The sequence below is a fragment of the Phoenix dactylifera genome, chromosome 3 (genome assembly GCF_051530095.1).
Source record: "Phoenix dactylifera cultivar Ajwa chromosome 3, Ajwa_hap1_PhDact_Kaust_v1.1, whole genome shotgun sequence".
Classification (NCBI taxonomy): Eukaryota; Viridiplantae; Streptophyta; class Magnoliopsida; order Arecales; family Arecaceae; genus Phoenix; species Phoenix dactylifera.
In genome coordinates, this window is record NC_143192.1 from 5,726,417 (window position 1) to 5,747,453 (window position 21,037).

At 37.8% G+C, this 21,037-nt stretch overlaps 1 protein-coding gene across 1 annotated transcript; it reads right to left on the reverse strand.

Moving 5' to 3' along the window:
- Positions 1-2,278: 2,278 nt before the first annotated feature.
- On the reverse strand, positions 2,279-20,225 carry LOC103722595 (DNA-directed RNA polymerase). Its single transcript, XM_008813200.5, has 6 exons — positions 19,987-20,225; positions 17,937-18,088; positions 8,700-8,809; positions 8,528-8,613; positions 3,296-3,403; positions 2,279-2,555 (listed from the first exon to the last, which is right to left on the reverse strand). Exons 1-6 carry the CDS (start codon positions 20,094-20,096, stop codon positions 2,420-2,422), a joined length of 702 nt encoding a protein of 233 aa, XP_008811422.4. The 5' UTR covers positions 20,097-20,225; the 3' UTR covers positions 2,279-2,419.
- Between the last annotated feature and the right edge of the window lie 812 nt (positions 20,226-21,037).

Consider the following 21,037-nt stretch of genomic DNA (forward strand, 5'->3'; position numbering starts at 1 on the left):
TAAAAGAACATGCATGGAAATAAAAAGAGCATGATATACACTGATTTATATATATTGCTTCACAGTTAGACTGGTCCATCAGCTCAGCTGATGTGGTCCAAAAAATAATTTCAGATGTTCCGTGATAATTTCACCTGTTCCATGATAGTCTCCCTTCACCATTTCCACATTTTAAGCATTGATCAAGTTGGATGTCTGGAGATCGACAATGACAACCAAACAGGTTAAGAGGATAAGCCATGTGAATAAGACGTTCAATCCCGGGCTTGGATGGCGATGTAACAAAGTGACCAAGAGTGAATGGACTCAGTGTCATCTCAAAGCAGCACTTCAGAGGGTCTATTCTTGAGCCGTTCTCTCGGCTATCAAAATAAAATGCCAATAAAATAAACTTTTGCTAGCAAAATACCTAATCATTAAATAAAATTCAATATAGAATAATTAAGAACAAGATAAAATTATAATTTGGCCCTTCGGCTTTGCATGAGTTTCATTTAATAATTCTTGACTTCAAAATTTTTTAACTGGGTTTTTAAGTTGGTCGGCCGACTCAACGTGATCCTTTCGTCCATTCCTGTTAGCATTATTTGGAGGAACTGTGTCTTGTGTATATCTAGAGGATATACTAAATACTTTTCAGGACTCAACATACTTGGTATCATTTAATAAAGAGGTTCGAGTCCTATCTACTCATTGTAGATTCTATCTATAAGAGAAGGCCAAAAAGGAATACATTATGGGCAGTAGATAGAGGCCTTGCCTGGATACAATGGATTTCTAATTTTGGTGTTACAAATTGTGCTGCCAATCCTTGCATGGAGATGGCTAGAACCATGTAGAAGGAGACACAAATTGTAACTAAATCACAAACCATCATGAGGCAAGGAAATATGCTAATCCAAGAAGGCTATATCAAAAGGTAATGCATTCTTGCATTTCATTAAAACTTGTGGATGACATGTGTTAGCTACTGACTTTACATTCAATTTTACTTCAGGTGATTTGAACCAGCATTTAGAGACTTTGATATAGTCATGCATTTCCACTTCGCACGTTAGATATCATCAACATTGTTATGATTTTGGTGCTTTCATCGCCATTGGAACCAAGGGGAATTGGGAATCAATAACTGCGATGAGCGCCACATCACCGAACATTGAGTTTGTTTGTGTGAAGAAGTACCACTGGTGGCCTCTCCTTCAGATCTGAATTGTATCACAAAAGAATGATGCATCTTCATCAACTGTTGGATCAGGCAATAACCACTTTGAGATCTATACAGATAGATAGATGGATATAAAAAATTGAAGTGCTTTGAGAGCTGTGCAAGAACCAACCTAAAGGTTTACATAATTAAAATTTATTATTATTACCACACACCACCCCTCTTGCCCTCAGGGACCCAGCAACATTGCCTCACCACCATCCTATGCTTGTACCGTCCGAAGGGAAAGAGAACCTGAGATCGTTAAACGATGCTGGAGGAAGGGGTGAAGTAGTTCGAGAGCCCAAAGGCATGACCAAGAGAACGCCAAGAATTCGAAAAAAAGGCCCTATAACAATTCCTTTTTGGTCATTATTGTTCTTTGCCTTGTAATAGATCCTTGTTTCTTCTATTGATTTTTTAGCCCTTTCTGGAGTTATCAAAACTAAGAATTTTATCATCGTTTGAGAAGGTGCTGCAACGGCATTGAATGGTGGGTGGGCCCAATTAAAGATTGAATCACTCAACTAACTTAAAGGACCCAATTAAAGACAAGATTGAATCACTCAACTAACTTAAAAGGACCCAATTAAAGACAAGGAATCGGCATAAAACTTGAGAACAGTTAAAGAAAACAATAAGCTAGCAAGCAGGCTCCTTATACTGTCTTTTAGTGCACTTTCCAAAAAAAAAAGAGTTTCCGGACCGCACAAAAATAGCAGGCCTCTCATAACCTAAGCGTTGAAAATAATTTCACATCCCCGACCCCATCCACTGGTTATAATCCCATGTTTTTGTCAAGCAGTAGAACAGGATGCACCACAGCATAAAACCAAATGGGCATTACATCAAATGGTGAATTCAGGTTGAATAATGGAATACGCCAAGCTTCCGAAATTGGAGTCCTGCAACTTGACCTATTTCTAAGCCACTTCAGCTTATCAGAGTTCTATTACTCCCTGCAACCTTGAAGTTCCTGGAGAGTCCAACATATATATCTGTCTACATAATAAGTAGCTTGCTACAACATTATCCACTATAAGGAGGATGTAGATATAGCTTAAACAGGTAGCATTTAAAATGGTTCCCAGATTAATATAGTAAAATATTGTCCATGTATTTGTACAGAATTTTACAGAGAGCAACACATAAGTTACCACAATATTTTTCCCAAAAGGTATTCGCTCAAAAATGAGAAGCCACTAAAAATATCAATCATTCTGCAGCAGTTCTCTTTCTAGATTTATGCGCACGGCTGAAATTCGCTGACTGATCACCCTCATTATTTAATTTGGAGTCTCGCTCCTCAATTTCCATTTTTATCTCCCTTTCCCTTTGTCTTTTGAGACTTCTGCAAAATTTCGAAGTAAATGTATACAATCACATATTGGTAAGAGGAAAATAGGGGGAAAAAAGGGAACAAAGTTATTTGAAGTTAATTGTCGTCACCAATTAAATAGACAGATAATAGGAAACTACAATTCTCCCAAGGAAAACAAGTCAAGTTCAAAGTGCCAATGAATTGGGCCAGTACACTGCAGCTATGGTTTCAGACAGGTATGGCAATTCTGGATGTGATCTACAAAGCCCCCTGCTCAAATATGAGAACGGCACCCTATGTCTCATATGCAGACAAATATAGGTTTTAAGCACTAGCGACCCAAGTCAGACACAGTTCAGTGGTACAGGCACCCTTCAAGTAGAGTAAAATATACATCTTGGAATATATATTAAAAACCTCTAGTAGCTTAAGCCAAGTTCAAGAAGTGAGATAGGTGGATTGGGTGCAACTGGCCAATAAGATAAACCCAGTGATGGACAAGGATTGAGCAACAATGAGAGTACATATAGTAACCTGGCTCAAACTGACCCATTACCACCCCGTAAAGCTAGGTGCATAATAATTCTGCAAGTCTTTAGGAAAACTAAATTGAGAAGGAAGATCGATATATGAGCAACAATGAGAGTACATATAGTAACCTGGCTCAAACTGACCCATTACCACCCCGTAAAGCTAGGTGCATAATAATTCTGCAAGTCTTTAGGAAAACTAAATTGAGAAGGAAGATCGATATAAGAACAAATTCGAACCGATTAATTTCTGGTTCATCTTCAGCACCATGTTTGGACAGCCAGCGAATGCATCCAGTTTGAGACGGCATTAATGATCCCGAAATGTGGAGTATTTCTTCATCCAAACTGTGTGAAATTAATAAAAAAGATCAGATAGTGTAACAAAACAAATTCATCCTTATGACAATTCAAATCTGGCATTTGGCATGCCAGTTATGTCTATCTATATTCATTGTCAACCAAAAAACGAGAAATTTTCAAGCACAGAAACTTGATCTAATTTGCTGATTTAATAACAGATCCAAATAAATAACACACAAATCAGTCACGAAACCATAATGCATGTTTGATTTCTTTCCCCTTTTTGATTGTTGTCATGATCTTTCTTGATTTTCATTGAACATCAGGGTTCGAGAGTTGGGACATATAAAGTAATTCACCACCACCACCACCACCATCAATACCTTAGGAGGTTGGCTAAAGAGCAGAATTCAAAGTTGAGATGGCTCCATGGAATGATTGAGCAGATTCTGTGATTTGCTCTCAGCCTAATGGCAACCTTCTAAATTGCGTCTGCTCAACTAAGGTAATTTTAGGCAAGATAGAGGCTTGTCATGAAACCAATATAGCTAGTTAGCAAGTACGGAGACAAACCTTCTTTGGTTGTAACTTCGAAAGATCAGTCGGTAGTTTGATTCCCATCCAACTCTTCAGCTTGAAATATCCAGACATAGTTAATTTGCTCAATTTGATCTTTTGGCCAGACCCCCTTTCCTCTTCACCCCTTTTCTTCTATTCTGATCGTCAAATTCAAACTCCTTTCCACATAGAGGTTGTTTTACACCTAGCCCGATACTATTTCATTTACAAGCAATTTCGCTCTAATTTATATGTTATAAACGGTCCCCTATGCTCAGTTTAATGTACTCATCTCTTGCTCTACTTTCCATGCATCCATATAAGTATTTAATATTGTTTAATTCTCTTATCATTCTTCTTTCACCTCTAGCCAACCAGTGGAACATTGATTGCGGTGGAAAGACAGACTTGAGTATTTGAACTACAATAATATAAAGATGCAAGAAAATTAAGATGCCACACATTCCTGCCTTTAGATTTATCTCAGATGACATGTGTAATATAAATGTTTTAGACGCACCAAATTTGTTTCTCTTTCCCAACTAGTGATGGTGCACTTTATTTAATGATCACTAGGCACCTGACAACCCATTGGATGGCATATAATGGCAGAATTTAAAAACTAGCAAGCAATGGAACATCATAATGTTAGACTTCAACCATGACTAATGACTAAGCAGCACCAATTCTCTCATCAACGAAAAAATCCAGACATTCTCCTGAAGGATTAATTACAGCTGAATTTGGTAATTCTTGTGTTAGTTGCAGATCACCTATATTATATTGTGGATATCAATAATGAGGTTATCAGATAGCTTATCTTTACCCCTCACCCCTCAAGTTTTCTTCTGTAAATTATTTGATCTTGGGACTCTAGGGTTGCAGATCTTTGTTAAAGTGTTCTCCATGTAATGCATCTTCAATCTTTAGGCTCATTTGCCAAATCTTCCTACTTCACTCTCATTCTATATCAGGTTGCAGTATAAGTATCTCATGAATGTGAAATCACCTAAGTGTGCTTAGATACAATCAAATTTAGCATCCACACCACACATTGATGTTGAGTCACTCTTATCTTGCTGAAGTGACGCCTCAAGTCCCAAAAATGAAAAATGTGAGCCACTGGATATGATCTCACATACAAATTACAACCAAATTCAAGGGTGTGGGCACCTACATTGATGTTAACCGTATATACAGCATATATTACAATCTGTGTATACGACCTTATTTGGGCATTCATATTCATATTTTAATTTGTATTTTATTCTCAAGTACAAATCCAATCTCATTCAAATCTGAAATACAATAACCTTATTTGGTAACAACAATAAGGGCATCAATTGGATACGACATTTAGATATCCATCTGATACGGGAGACAATTGTATAAAGTCTTATGAACACAAATTGAGAAGGTGTCTTGTACACAAGTTTGAGTACAGACATAGTATATTAAAAATCATGGAGGACATGAATGAGCATGGTCGGCAGAACCGTCCCGAACCGCCCGATTCGGAGTGTCCCGAGCCGTACAGGCGGTGGACCGAGACGGTTCTAGCAACAAAAACGAGACCCGGCGACGGAGGTAGAGGAGAAGGAAAAAGAGAAAAAGAGAGAGAGCGGGGGAGGGAGGGAGAGGGAGAGGAAAAAAGAGCGGCTCTTCGGCCCTCCGTTGGCCTCCCTCGACCTTCTCCTTCTCTCTCTCTCCCATTCTCCCTCTGCCCCGCTTCTTCTACTGTGTCGCTACAGGCCCAACATGGCACGACAGGGGACCGTACCAACCCGTGTTGCCAGAAAACCGGTTCGGGGCCCGGAACCAGCACAATAGTCCTTATGTACAAGATTCAACAAGTATTAGATGTTATTTTGGTACAAGTGTATTTCCATTCGCATTTGTTTTAAAAGATAGTTGTAGCATATAAGCAGCCAAGGAACCACAGAGCACATGTGCATAGGTTGCATATGTAGGCACACATGCAATTAGTATTCTAAATCTTTAAAAATAAATAAAATACAATATATATAATGACAATAGCAAAATTTTTATAAATAACAGCAACATTAACAATAACAACATCTAGCAATTAGTGCTTAGTTCTTGACTCTTGCTAGCAATAACTATAGCATAATTAAAATATTTGTAGTGTTAACATATATGCACCTGCCTTGCTTGAAACCCACATTCAAACCAACCATTAGCATGAACCCACCTTATTCTTATGAACCTATAAAAGAGTGGCCACATATGTACTTGCACAATGCTAAAAGGGCCACATATGCAGTCAGAAAATCATAAGCAGGCTGCATCTGTAGTCACATCATACTAATCCTACTGCTCTGCCAACAAAGTGCTACGCAAGCCATCTTTTCGGCTCATGTATGGCCTGATCACATTAGTAGCCTCATATAGCATATGCAGTGTGGTCATACGCATTTGCAGCTTCATATGCAGTCTCATGCACCGCATTTTAAAACACTGACTCACAACAAGTTTGCACCAAAGATCAAAACCAAAACCATATCTTTGTAAGCATTTTACATGAAGATGCAACATGATGTATACTTGTTGCATTTGCAGACAATTAGTGTTGATTGATGAAGAACAAACTAGATAAAATGCTAAATTGGTTTATGGAAGAAAGTTTTAGAAGATAAAGGCTTAAAAATTAGCAAAACAAAGAGAGAGCTTAGAACATAATTTTAACAAAATGAAAATAAATATAAGGACCCATTTGAGATTCAATGGACAATATATGCCACAAGGTAATTGTTTTGTTATTTAGGATCTATGGTGCAAAATGATTGAAAGAGAGATGCAGATGTATGTAATAGAACTCAAGTTTCTTGGATGAAATGAAGAGGTGCTTCTAGGGTATTATATGATCGATGCCTATCTAAGACTTAAACAGAAACTTTATAGAACAATATGCAATGTCGTATGGCTCAAAATGTTGGGCAATAAAGAGGGTTCAAGAAAACAACCCGAGTGTAACAATAAAAAACCCAAGTGTAACAATAAACAAGAATATTAAGTTGGACAGGTAAACAAACTAGAAAACATAGATTGCAAATTGCACACATTAGAGAAGATGCAAAATTTGCACAATCTAACGATAAATGACTGATATAGGGACATAAAGTGAAGATTTGAGCAAGTTCTAGTAAAAAAAATATACTTTAAGTTGCATGAAAGATGGAGCACGGGGGGAAGATCTAAAGTAACAAGGCTGAAGGTTATAAAAAGGTATAGAAAAGCTTGAAATAACATCAGAGTTGGAGTTAAGTAGGACTACTTGGTAAAAGGGGATCCATAAAACCGTCCATATAATTGGGACAAGGCTAGATGGTTATGGCTATGGTTCTTGATCATCGGTTGCCTAGGTTCTTGGTACACTTTTTGTGGGAATCTGCCTAAGTTGTGGCAAAAGGTGCCTACTAGTTCAAAAGCTGATAGCTCTAAAAGTATAGAAAGCAACATTAGAAATCTAGTTGCAATCAATCTTAATAAGCTCATGTCTACTCTGTGTCTGGCTAAAAGTCATATACATTCAAAATTAAAAGCATGAATTCAAATATGATGGGCTCAACATGTGTATGTTGTATGTATACGAATATTTCTGTATGTCTTAAAAACTAATCCATAACCTTACTTACACCTGAATCTGAACAAGATGATTTACATATATTTTGTGTATATATGGTTGTCCATGACCATATTTGAAATGGGAAAGCATGACGAGATCCATTTCCAAAAAAATGGTAACTAAAAGTCAAAATATATTTGCTCTAATAGTTAATCAGATCAGATATAGATACCGAATTAAAGCATACTTTTGATTCATTTATAACCTTACTTTTCTAGTTTGCCAACCTCAGTGAGAATGTAAAATTTTATTCTTTGAAGATGTTAATATTTTAAGAATTTTTCTTACTGTAGTACAGATGCATGATTTATTATTTTATTGAGCTGGCTGTTTGAAACTCTCTTCAACTTAGATTTATTTGATAGATTAGCTGGCACCATTTACTAAAGAGAGTAAACTCTTTATGTAAGTGGCCCTATTTACAAAATGGAAGGCTAAAATGGACTTTATCCATCCCCATAAAGCATGAGATGCGGTAGCTTTGCAATTCTCAATAGGTTGAAAGGGCAAACTCGATCTTCTGTTTCGAGCAAAGCCCCCAAGTGAAACAAATACCAAAAAGTGGTCAAACTGTCAAAGTGAAAAGTGGACATTTTAGTGATTTTTTATATAATTTACCATTTAATAAAATCCTCCTCCCATGTTTACAACTACTATCAATCGTATAAAAAAAAATATAACACCAATATAGCCAAAGAATTTGCTTTCGGTTCCTCATATTTATTGAACTATTACAATGAAATCAAATTCATATGTACGTATAAGTGCATGTTACATATATCAAGATCAATTACAGAAATTTATGCCTAATATTACTGTCTTGCAAATATTTTATATCAAATATATATTCTAGTGAATTAACATATGAAGGTAGCATAAATTGGAGGATTTACTTAATAAAAAGCAGTATCAAAAAAAGGGAATCCGGTCACTTCAATAATAATTTCTAATTCTTTCTATATCACCTTTTGACTAAGAACCGTATCATGCTCCCAACTTTGATCACATGTCGCTTATGGGACAAGCTGGCAAAAACTCCTGCACCATGTTTCTGTGAAAGAAAATGTCAAATGAAAAGAATTAACAAATGAACTCTCCTTCCCATCCAACTTATTGAAAAGAATTATTGTTTCTTACAATTTTATACTTGAACTCTTCACGGATATCCTCCAACATAATGGCTGCTGAAGAAAAGCCAAGTACAATGACATGAATGGATTCCTTTCCCAGCTTTACAACCTTTCCTTCTAGAGTAATAACACAACATTTGATTATATGATGAATCAAGATATATCCAAATTGAGCTTTTATCACAGAAGCCTAATTAAATTCTGTCAAAAACAAAATCTTGAGTATATATGCAATAAGCCATTTCTCCAAAAAACTTATCCAACAATTTTCTTCACTTTAATCACCAAAATAAAAAGAACAGTATCTTTTTTCCTAAATACTTGTGCAAAGTAACATTGGAGATAATTCACAAAACACAGAAAATTAAGTAATTAATGCTGCAAGGACAGGTTTTATCATCATGAAATGATTACACAAATTTAAACTAGCCGGAACATCTAAGTGCCAGATTCAAGCTTCAGAATATGTAAGTAGGCTACCAAATATCATTTAAAAATTTTAATACATTTTCATTCATTTAATGTAGTCAACAATACCTAAACTTTCTACCAGTTTACAGCTACACTTGGCTCCAAGCAAGATGAACCAGTCAACTACTCTCCAGCACAAACGTTGTGTCCACTCAGTTTCACACGATCAAGCAAAACATAATGACAACAGAATTACGCATGCCTGTGTCCATCTATAAAGCACACTGCCACGCTACTTTTATACTCTCCTCTAAAAAAAAGATCGAGCAACAACAATTAATATCTTTATTAATGTAATAAAGATGAACACACACTGAAGACACTAAAAACACAGTAAAAGGAGCAGTTGAAATGAACTAAAAGCAAATTATATGCATCTAGAATGAAATATTTGCACAAATAGAGGAGCAAAAGTAAACTGATGTACTGAATTCATCAATAACTAAATTAGCAATTGTCATGTTTATATCTCTTCATCAATCTAATTCGATGTCTCGCAGACCCAAAATATCCTCCCAGACATCCTGAGTAGCCATCAATTTTTTAGTTCCAAGTCTTCCAATAAGAAACAGAAAAAGGTATACAACATCCAACTTAAGTTGTGATATCAGAATTTTTCCAAAGGTGAATGGCACAAAAACACCAGCTACAAGTATACCAGAATAAATTGTACTTTGTCAGCCAAAACAGCTAATTGAACATGGAATTTTCATTTTCAACCGAGTGCAACCTCTAAAATCTAGATTTCCACGAGAACACCCATTAAATTTATTTTTATCATGTTGCATAGTATACCAAATCATTCACTATGCATTATTAACATATACCTTAACCTGATTCCATAATGAGACAATACAACTCAAATGATGTCAGCTTAGATGGTTTGACTTTCACAGAGTACAAATTTACTTCATGATATAAAGCTTCAACGCCATAAATCATGCTAATTAAGAAATTGCTTAAGGGAAACAATTCATAAATTGACAATACACCATTCTCATTCAAACAAGATAGTAAGAAAAATTTGACTAGGAATGGATTTAAGATTTATCTAAACATGTAATTCACCTTTAGAAATACATGTTTTCCCTGAAAACCAGTCCAAAAACATCAAAATAATTTAATTGCGTCTACATTTGATCGTTAACAAGGAACAATGGCCCATGACAAAATAATGGTATTAAAGACATTTGTACTTGTTGATAAAGATACGATATGTCTAAGTAGATAGATACTCATCATTATTATAGCTAGAACATCCAAGTCTAAGCGCTGGCTTAGATCTAACAAAAAGTCTTCCATTTCAATTCAACATAAGACTGTGGAGTGTTCCAACTTCAAAATCATATGCTAAAAGACATTTGTACTTGATGATAAAGATACCATATGTCTAAGTAGATAAACATCATTATTATAGCTAGAACATCCAAGTCTTAGCACTACCTTAGATCTAACAAAAGGTCTTCCATTTCAATTCAACATATGACTATGGAGTGTTCCAACTTCGAAATCATATGCTACAAAAGATATATACATGACTAGATGCGATTCATGCAAGCCTAGCCTATGCAGTTAAGAAAGATCAACAGGTATAAGAAAGATTATCAAAAGCAAGCAACATGCCTTAAACCTCAGAAAGTTCAAAAATTACTATCAAACAACAAAATGTATACATTCAAAAAATCTTACATAAAACCCAGAAAAATCATTGAAATAACATTGACTAAACTAAACGTTCTTTAAGTTTAAAAAACTTCAAAATAGTATGCAACTATGCATAATAATAAATATTTTAATTCTTGACATCACTAATGAGGGAAATTACTCTCTGATAAAATAAAAAACTATCATCCATGATATAATATTATTGCTTTTATGAAGGAAAATAACAAATCTAGTCTAAAAATAAACTAAAACCTTGACATATCAAAAAACTAGAACACTTCAAAAGAGCAGTGAACACTGGCATGCAAGACCAATAAATGTTTTAATTCTCAACATCACTAATGAGGGAAATTTCTGTCTGATAAAATAAAAAACTATCATCCATGATAAAATATTATGGCTTTTATGAAGGAAAATAACAAATCTAGTCTAAAAATAAACTAAAACCTTGACATATCAAAAAACTAGAACACTTCAAAAGAGCAGCAAACACTGACATGCACGACCATCTTCTTTTGGGACCATCAAGATAATAGTGCAGATCAAATTCGCTCTCCTTGTTCTGTACCACTCAATTGCTGCATCCTTTTTTCCCCTTTTCTCAGAGAGGGAAAGGAAGGAGGGGCGGAGGGAGGATGAAGGAGACAAGGGCTGTGCCACGAAAACATAAAGACAGTGAATATTATGAAAGCTGCAGGATGAGATGTAAGGCTCATTATGCTAGGATAAGTATTGCCCATTAGTAGAATTGGGCAAAACCTACCTCTAGCAGGAAAAGTGGGTTATATTTCTTCGAGTGTAGGAGGCAGAATCAACTTTTCAACTAAAACAGAAGATCGCATTTGTCATTTTACTTCCTCAACGATAACTGCAAAATGTTGAAGCCCAGAACAATATCTAAAGATGTCCCACATTTTCTTCAGCAACCTAAGAAACCGATTTACCAGTTCTAAAGCAAGTTTCCCATTTAGAAAATTAGAGTCAAATGGGTTTCTTGAAAATAAAAAAGTTGTCATTTGATTGTGCATATTTCTCATAGCGCATAACCATGTATTTTTAGACTTCATAATGAGTAATAAAACTATGAAAGTCCTTACCATTATAATACATTGAAGCGAGAGAATTTATAATCACCATGAGTGGCAAAACCTTTCACATACAGAATGCATTGAGACCCTAGAAAGGTAGCAAAAAGTAACCACTATAAAGAGACCTTGGATCAAGGTACGCCATCTTGATACTGGACCCGGTACCGGTGCCACCTTGTTACTGTGCCAGCACGCCAGATACGGGGGTTGATTCAGTGTATTGAGTGTTAGTATGCCCCCCGTACCTCATACTAGTAACGAACTGGTATAATATGGTACATCTTATACTGTCCGGTTCAATACGGTATGACATATCTTGCCTTAGATAGTCTTCTGACATAGAGCTCTGAAGTGGTGAAAGAATTTTGTTCATTAACATACATGAAGTTAGTATCACCATGGTCCAAGGCACTATGAGTTTCTCATTCAACTCATTTAAGAACCTGAAAAAACTAGATGAGACTGACAGCTAGCCACTGTCAAAATAAGATTCTATGAAGGTACCTCGATTAGAAAGCAAGCAAATAGAAGCATCCAAGCTGGATATGGAAAGGGCATATGACAGGATGAGTTGGAGCTTTCTGAGGACCACGCTTGTGAGCTTTAGATTTCATGAGAGGTGGATCAATTGGGTCATGGGGTGTGTCAGCTCTCCATCCTTCGCCATTCTGGTGAATGGCACGCCCTCCCAATTCTTCGCCTCTTCAGTGGGTCTTCGGTAGGGATGTCCATTGTCCCCCTTGTTATTTATCCTGTGTGCCGACGCACTGTCCAGAGCTCTTTGACGTGTTGTAGAGACCTAGTTGCTAGAGGTCTAAAGACCGGGGCCGGAGTCCATTCAGGTATCGCACCTCCTTTTTGCTGATGACTACAGAATATTGGCTCGGGCTACCAGGCAAGCAGCTTTGGTTATCCGAAAGGTCCTGATGGAGTATTGTGCCACCTCAGGCCAATGGGTAAACCTGGCCAAGTCAGCCATCTATTTCAGCCCGAGGACCAAGCCTCAGGTGAAGACTGCCATCAATCAGATCATGAAAGTGGGTGAGCAGGATGGCACACTATATAATATGGGAGTTCTGATTACTGGCTGTCAGCTGCGTCACAGCGACTGCTATGACATTGAGCACAGTGTCAGACACAGGCTTGAGGGGTGGCAGATGGATGCTCTTTCAATGATGGGCAGAGTGACATTGGTTCGGTCAGTTCTCAGCTCTATGCCGACATACCTGTTATCGAACACCATAGTGCTAGTGGCGCCGATGAGGTCCATGGAGCAGATATTCAAAAACTTCATCTGGGGCGGGAGACAGAGCAGAGGAGGCATCCATCTACTGACGTGGGAGGTGGATATGCTAGCCGGTCAGGATAGGCGGACTGGAAGCGCACTCTCTAGTGATAAGGCAAGAGGCTCTAGCAGCGAGACATGTGGCCAGATATTTGTTGGAGCTGGATAGCCTGTGTGCTCTAATGAGAGGTAAGTATAGAGAGTGCTCAGTGATGTCTGACTTCCAGGTGGCCAACATGCCTCCATCTGGAAGGAGATAATGTGACCACGCTCCGATGGTACTTCCAACAATTAGGTGGGCGATTGGCAATGGGCGGTCTATTGATATTCTTTGAGATGCCTGGGTGACTGATCAACCGCTGGATATGACACCCACAATGGTAGATTCGACGAGACTAACCGGGTGCAGAGTCAGGAACCTAATTATTCCTGAGGGGCAGATGGAATGAGGCACTAGTCCGAGACACCTTTAGGGAGCAGTTCGTAGAGAGGGTCCTGGCCATTCCACTACCTGGTGGCGAGGCGAGTGATAGATTGCTGTGGGCCCCAACAGGAAGGGCGAGGGTACGTCCAGAGATTGGCAGGCATTGATGGGTAGGGAGGCTACCTGGCAGATTGAGGGCAGGTGGATATGGAGTGCGTATGCACTCCCGAGTGGCCTTATTCATCTAAAAGGTAGTTTGGGGATGTCTACCAACCTGGGGTGCGTTGTCAAGAAGGGGTATTAGAGTTACTCCGATGTGTGAGGAGTGCACTACTACGGAGGAGACCATTAGCTACGCTCTTCTGGGATGCCCTCGAGCTGCGCAGATCTGGCGGTGGACACCTGTTACCCTACCGCGGGACGTGGGGTCGGCGGAGGCTTTGCTGGATCACCTAAGGATGCGAGCAAGTAGACCGGAGACCGTGGAGCAAGGTATCATCGTTGCTTATATGGCGTATCATATCTGGCTAGACAGAAAGGCCCGTACTTTTGAGGAGAGGACATCCCGAGGGCAGTGGGAGATAAAGCCATTCACCATGTGACCAAGATCATCGCTGCTACCCAGTCACCTTCACCAGGGTGGGTTAGGGACATCTGGAGCTTCCACACCGCTTCTACAGCGCCCCGAGTGTCTCTTGGGAGGCCTCATCTCCTGGCTATCTCAAGGTGAACTTCGACGGTAGCGTCTTGGCAGGCGGAGACAGCGGAGGGACGGAATTTGTGATCTGGGACCACAGTTCCAGGGTGGTTGTGGCAGGCAGGCGGCGCACTTGTGATATTACTGCTATTGGAGCCGAGTTCAGGGCAGCATGGAAGAGGATCAACTATGCGAGAAATGTCCTAGGGGCTGACTGCATCATCCTGAAGAAAGACTCTACTATGGTGATTGAGTGGATTCATCAGGTTGAGCGACAAGGTGATGGCCATCCACTATTGAGGGATATCCAGAGATTGGTGTCCGGATGTCGCTATATACAGGTTGCTCATGTTTATCGAGAGACGAATAGGATTGCTAACTGGGTTGCCTCCTTTGCTGCTCATCATTCGGAAAAGGTCTCGTGGACAGGGTCCAACTCTACCCCTTCACCCCTGTCACCTTATTTCCCTTGACTCTAGTAGTAGTACTCATGCTAGACTGACGTGAGCTACCGTTGTATCAAAAAAAAATAGAAGCATCCAAGAGAATCATTCATGAAGAACCAACATATCAGGAGAAACCCTCAATGATGAGGAAGATTTAAAAATCAAAAAGATCAAAAAAAAAGACTCTTGCAGGGAATTAACTTGATAGGTAAACAACATACACAGCAATGTTACGCATAAAACCATATCCAAAGAGCCCAAAGAATCATTCATCTAGATGAAATAAAAGGAGGTCACCATTTAATGATGAAAAAGCCATGAACAAAGAGCCCAGAAAGGCAAGACAAAAACAAACACATGGAATATGAACTTTACGAATCATATTCACTTGGCTGATTATATGATGACACACCTTAAGTTCTGTGGCTGATGGCAGAGTTCATAAGTGTGAAAGCTTCCAAAGTGGTATTCTACAATATACGAACACAAATTATATGAATGAAAAAGATGAGATATAATACATGATTCATTATTTGACAGGCCTATATTTTGCAATTAAGGATGAGACCAGTATCTTGAGGGTTATAACATGGGTGCTGATTGAAATACTCCATTGAGACTGAGGCACGACCTGATCCCTCCCACCATAATATGACTCCCACATGGCCATGCTTAATGCCTCGTATTATGTGTGTCACATGGCATTATTACAAAAAATATGAGCACCACAACCGATATGTGCTGGGACAAGAACATTCAAATGTTTCCCTAAACCAATTTTCTAAAATGAAACAAATAAAGATCAACCTGCTACTTGTGCCATGATTCATAGTACCAATTTCAATACTTGTACCAATACCATGCTAGTTTAGTCTCGATATGGGTCAATTCATGGCACTAACACTCGGCACCCCCCCCCCCCCCACACACACACACACAAAGAACTGCTTCACTACAGGTACAAGACGATAGGGGGCGGTACCCCCCAGTAAAGAGAATATGATTTGTGCAAATTGAAAACTTCATGATTTGCCATGTCATGACCAACAAAATACCAAAGAGTCTCTCAACTACGGATCAATGGATTATTTTTGTCACAGAAAAGATTGTAGTGTTATTATGGGTGCTATCAGAAAAATCATGATTCCAAAAAACTGGTTGAAAAGATAAAGCTGAAAAGAGGAAAATTATCCCAAAACACAGAGTATTTTTTGGTTCTCTGAAAGTAACTAAATTCTGGTGAATGTATGATTTTTGAATTTTCAAAAGGACTAATTTTGTTAATGAATTTGAACTGCTGCAGTACCAATAAAAGAAAGTCAAATCTTCATGGGGATGCCAGAATAATTTAATTGTGACATAACTCATCTTATCTTACTGATTATTTTAACAGTTCATAAGAGCAAGAAGAAGTAGTGTATGCCCAAAAATTGCATAATTCAAAAACATTCATGATGGAAGTAATCCCTTCAATTCTTCTAACAGCATAGAAACTCTGAGTTATATATGCTTTTATTAGAAAGACAGAGAGAGGTAAATGAGATCAGCAAACTTCCATGAAGGTTATGCATTGATGCATGGACTTAATTAAGGAGATATTAAAGATGGACTGACCAACAATTGAACCAAGATTGTAATGACATGCTGCTTAGTCAAACAGTTGATAGAGGCACCACCTTCTTTGACCAGAAATTTAAAGCTCAAGTCAGAATATTGCAACTTTCATCAAATAAGTTGACACAAAATGATACAATCAAATACTGAAAAGTGTACAAAAGGAGATGCACACCAAAGAACCAAGGAGTTGTAGGTGATCAGAAAGTGTTAAAGATCATAAAAGGGAAGAATATTAAAGATGATACTGCCACAAATTTAAAAATCCAAATATTAACCTTTTTACAGTCAACCAGTAAATTGACATGTTATTTTGCACACTCATCCCCATTAATTTATTTGATAGCTTCCATCAGTTCCTAAATGTATGCATAAATGGTTGTTTAAATAGAAAAGTGGAAAGAACAGTTTATAATCACCATATCTCTCTTTACTTGAAATCTCTACCTAATGGGTAAAAGGGAGGGAGATTTTGTAAAAGAGTACTCGTGTATAATACAATTGCATTTAGTCTAAAACTAGTTTCCATCATCACAGGAACAGCTTTATCACTATTACGTCTAGAACATTGACTGGTTGTTATCTTAGTATTTGGGCAAAGGAGAATGCCTTGGTCAAGTTGTGATTAGGGGTTCTAAATGGATAGGTTAGTCATTTGGGTTCAGAACTTGTATTTTGACAACTTGAAACAATTTTGGGATCATAGGAACAAGTATCAATAACAAACCTGAAATCTTCCAGAAAACTAATATTTTATAAGGCTGCAAGCAATATTATGAGTTGCAGTTAGCTTAAAAAGAGGAAACCATTATCTCAATATCAGCATCATCAATAAAACTTTGATTCAACCACCTAAATGACATTGTTGACCAATTTTGCTCAGCTGAACCTTACTCGCATGAGAAAAATGAAATAGTCAAAATATTTAATCAATTTCGTCTATGTTGATCTAGTAACCCTTATGTTATATGCTCCAGTAAAGGAAACATGATACAACTTATTAGTGCTCACACTTGATCAAAATACTTGAACAATTTGGTCTATTTTGATCTAGTAATCTTTATGTCATATGCTCCAGTACATGAAAACATGATATAATTTATTAGTGCTTATACATTCTTTTCCAAAACTTATCATAAAATTCATTTACCTCTCTTTCCATGTATAAGTGATGCAAACTTGTTAGTGCTTATACATTATTCCTTACTAGCATGAGAAAATGAATAGGCAAAATACTTGATCAATTTGGTCTACTTTGATCTAGTAATCCTTATGTCATCTGATCCAGAAAACGAAAGCACGATATAATTTGTTAGTGCTTATACATAATTTTCAAAATCTTACGATGAAATTCATTTACCTCTCTTTCCTTGTACAAGTGATGCAAACTTCTTTCACACATAAATCAATAAATGAAAATCAAATTGGTCTTCTGAACAAGCACCAGTTTTCTAATTTTATTTCAAGTATGATTGTACTAGCTGTTGTGAGAGAATGGATGAGAAGCAATGCAACATGCTACAGAACTTGTTAAGAATCAGATGATGACAATACCTAATAGCATATCTGGCTTTGGGGAAAAGATCAGCAAATTTGCTTTTAGTTTTACTCCAAAATATGGTATTAAACCTGGAAGAATCTTTGCATGTTTACTTTGAATATTCACTTCATAAGCTAAGAGCACACCTTCAAAGACTTCATCATATCTGTAAGAGGAAAACACAAAATGTTAAAAGATACGCCAGTGAACCCTCCTTTTCACCATATATAATTAAAGAAGTTGTATCTCCAGATTTATGAACTTTCAATCACTTAACCCTTTTTTTCTGCAGCACAATGATCACCAGCATGCTGAATTATGCATTGAATTCTACTGTTTGTAGAACTATATGTAGAAATACAAAAACACATGCATATATGCTTATACATACATAGGCACACTAAATATATATACAGAAAAGTTTACAAGTTACTTAAATTGTGATAAGGAAATCTTTAGAGGGTTCTTGTCTTGCCTTCCAAATCTCTCTACATAATAGAGAGCGAATTTCTTTAACTATCCAGCTAGTGAGGGCCCAAACAATCATGGAAGGTGAAGTTGCTTTATGTGAAGTTTGTCCACTGCGAAGGAACTTCCACCCTATACAAGTTCACTAGTGCTGACATCCAACCAGCCATGTCAAGAGTGTCCTAGTTAATATAATCATTACACAGGTAAAGCACTTGTGGTAACTCTGAGGCTGTGGAACTATATTTTGAAAATCAGGAGAGCAGGATGCTGGTTTGGTTTTTAAGGATGATAAGCTACTAAATTCATGATCCTTGAGGGTTGGTGAGTCAAGGGGACCAATATGCAAGTTCTAAAGATGCATCATCGAAGATAATAGTTCTCTCATAATGTGATGATCCTTGAGGAAGAAAAGTCCTGCAGGCTACAAGGTAGCAAACATCGCACTATTAATGGCTATACAGGGTTAGCAAATGAATGTCATTTGTATGCTAAGACTGCGGTTAAAAATAAAACCATATAAGCAACAATTCTGCGAAGTTTGGGTCAAACCTCTTGGGCTCAAGATGTTACAGATCATCTTTCTACAAACCTCATCCTGATTTGAAATCATATGCTCATTCATTTTAGTAGAAAATTATACACTCATTTACATTATGAAGTATATGTATTTCATCACATGTGTATGTAGCAAGGCAAAGAGCCAAAGACCTCTTTCAATCTTCCTTGATTTCAGAAAGAATTTGAAAAGGCTTATATTAACAATGCCAAAGCATCAGCTGTGAAGCCAGCTGGGCACAGCTAGATGCTTATGTTTACAGTCAATCAATAGTATTCTACCTTAACATTCAACCTGAAGTCACTGAATTTTAGGAAGTGCCTCATACAAAAAATTCATGACTCTATGTGACATTACAGATAGGACTCAGAAAAGAATGTCTCTTGCTGACTTCCATATGACATGAGAATGTGCTTAATTACTGGCCTTATGAAATACTATAAAGATGATAAAACCCATGTTCTCTATACTAGGCATGCCCATTAGGGATTCTATTATTGCCCCAGAGGTCAGCTTTTCTACTGGTAGTTGCTATTTTTATCACCGTTGGTCCTGTTCCTCGTCCCCTCTTCTATCAACGACACTTTCTCAGTGAAATTTATTAAAAGTTCTCCCAACATTCCTCCAAAAGAATGAACGCTTAATTTTTTGCAGCTCTAGATATAAAAAATTAATTATTTTTATTCAACCGAGAAGGATAATGGAACTTCAGATTGTAAAGGACATCAATCCAAATTATGATCACTACTGCATCTACCACTGTTATTTGTAAATTTTCCTCAAGAACATAACCAAGATTCTGGAAGCGAAATCAATAAATCTATTATAACAAGATAGAAAACGATGCAGCAGTATCAAACATTACCCATTATCAGACCAACACGTAACCGGAGAAGCACATCAAACTAATGATTAATTAACAGAAACAATCAAAACATTAAAAGAGAAAGAAACACAAAATTAAAAAAAAAAAAACGGATAAAAATGAAGGATAAGGGGAAGAAGAGCGTGGGGGGCGAGTGGAGAATGGAACTGACGTGAAGAGGAGAGAGCTGAGTTGACGGAGGATGGCATGACGGATCTTGGCGGCCTTGGACGGGTGGATGTACACCATCAGATCCCCTTCCGCCACCGTCAACCCCTCCATCGCTCCACCGCCGCGGCCGCTGCGAGAACGCCCGAGATCGGAAGCCCTTGATAGCTTGCCGTCCGATTTGCCTCCTTTCCCTCCTCCCTCCGGCTACAAAACCCTAGCAAAACCCAGCGCAGCAGAAGAAAAGAAAACGAGTGGGCCGGGTAGTGGCAACAAACAAAAAACGGGTTTGGTTATCGGACTTGGGTTCGGATTGGACAGGGAGAGGAGCAGGAGGTAACCCTCGGATTAGGGTTCGGAGAAGGTCCTGCTGCCGGCTTAAGAGACCCGATCCGATAAAAGATTGGGCTTGGGCTAAAGGCCTGTTTGGTTCCTTGCAACTAAGATGTTGAATGAACTTTGTTTGCCGTAGATGTTATACTTAGTTATCTCCAATTTTAAAGGCTATAGTTTTGATGCAATTCAGGGATAAGGTCACTTGTTAATGAGATTTGAGCTTGCCCTCGAGGCATAATTAATTTTTTATTAATACTTCTTTTATATTAAGTTTTTTTTTAGTTCGCCGCAACCCCGCAAATCCAAATGCATCAAATAGGGCCTCTTTTTATTGGATAAGTGCCCTAAGTTTGAGGCATGTTTAGTTCTAAGATGTACTAATCAAGTTGAATGCAGCTGAAGTTGGGGATGATTGAACTCCATGTTGAATTTACTTTGTTTGTTGTAGATGGTGTACTTAGTTATCTCTAATTTTGCAGACTATGGTTTTGATGCAATTCAGGGATAAGGCCACTTGTTAATGAGATTTGAGCTTGCCCTCAAGGCATAATTTGTCTTTGGTTAATACTTATTTTATATTAAATTTTCTTTAGTTCGCTGCAACCAGATTAGCCACAATATCCAAATGCTTCAAATAAGGCCTCTTTTCACTAGGTAGGTGCCCTAACTCCGAGGCCTGTTTGGATCCAAGATGTACTACCGATCAAGTTGTATGTAGC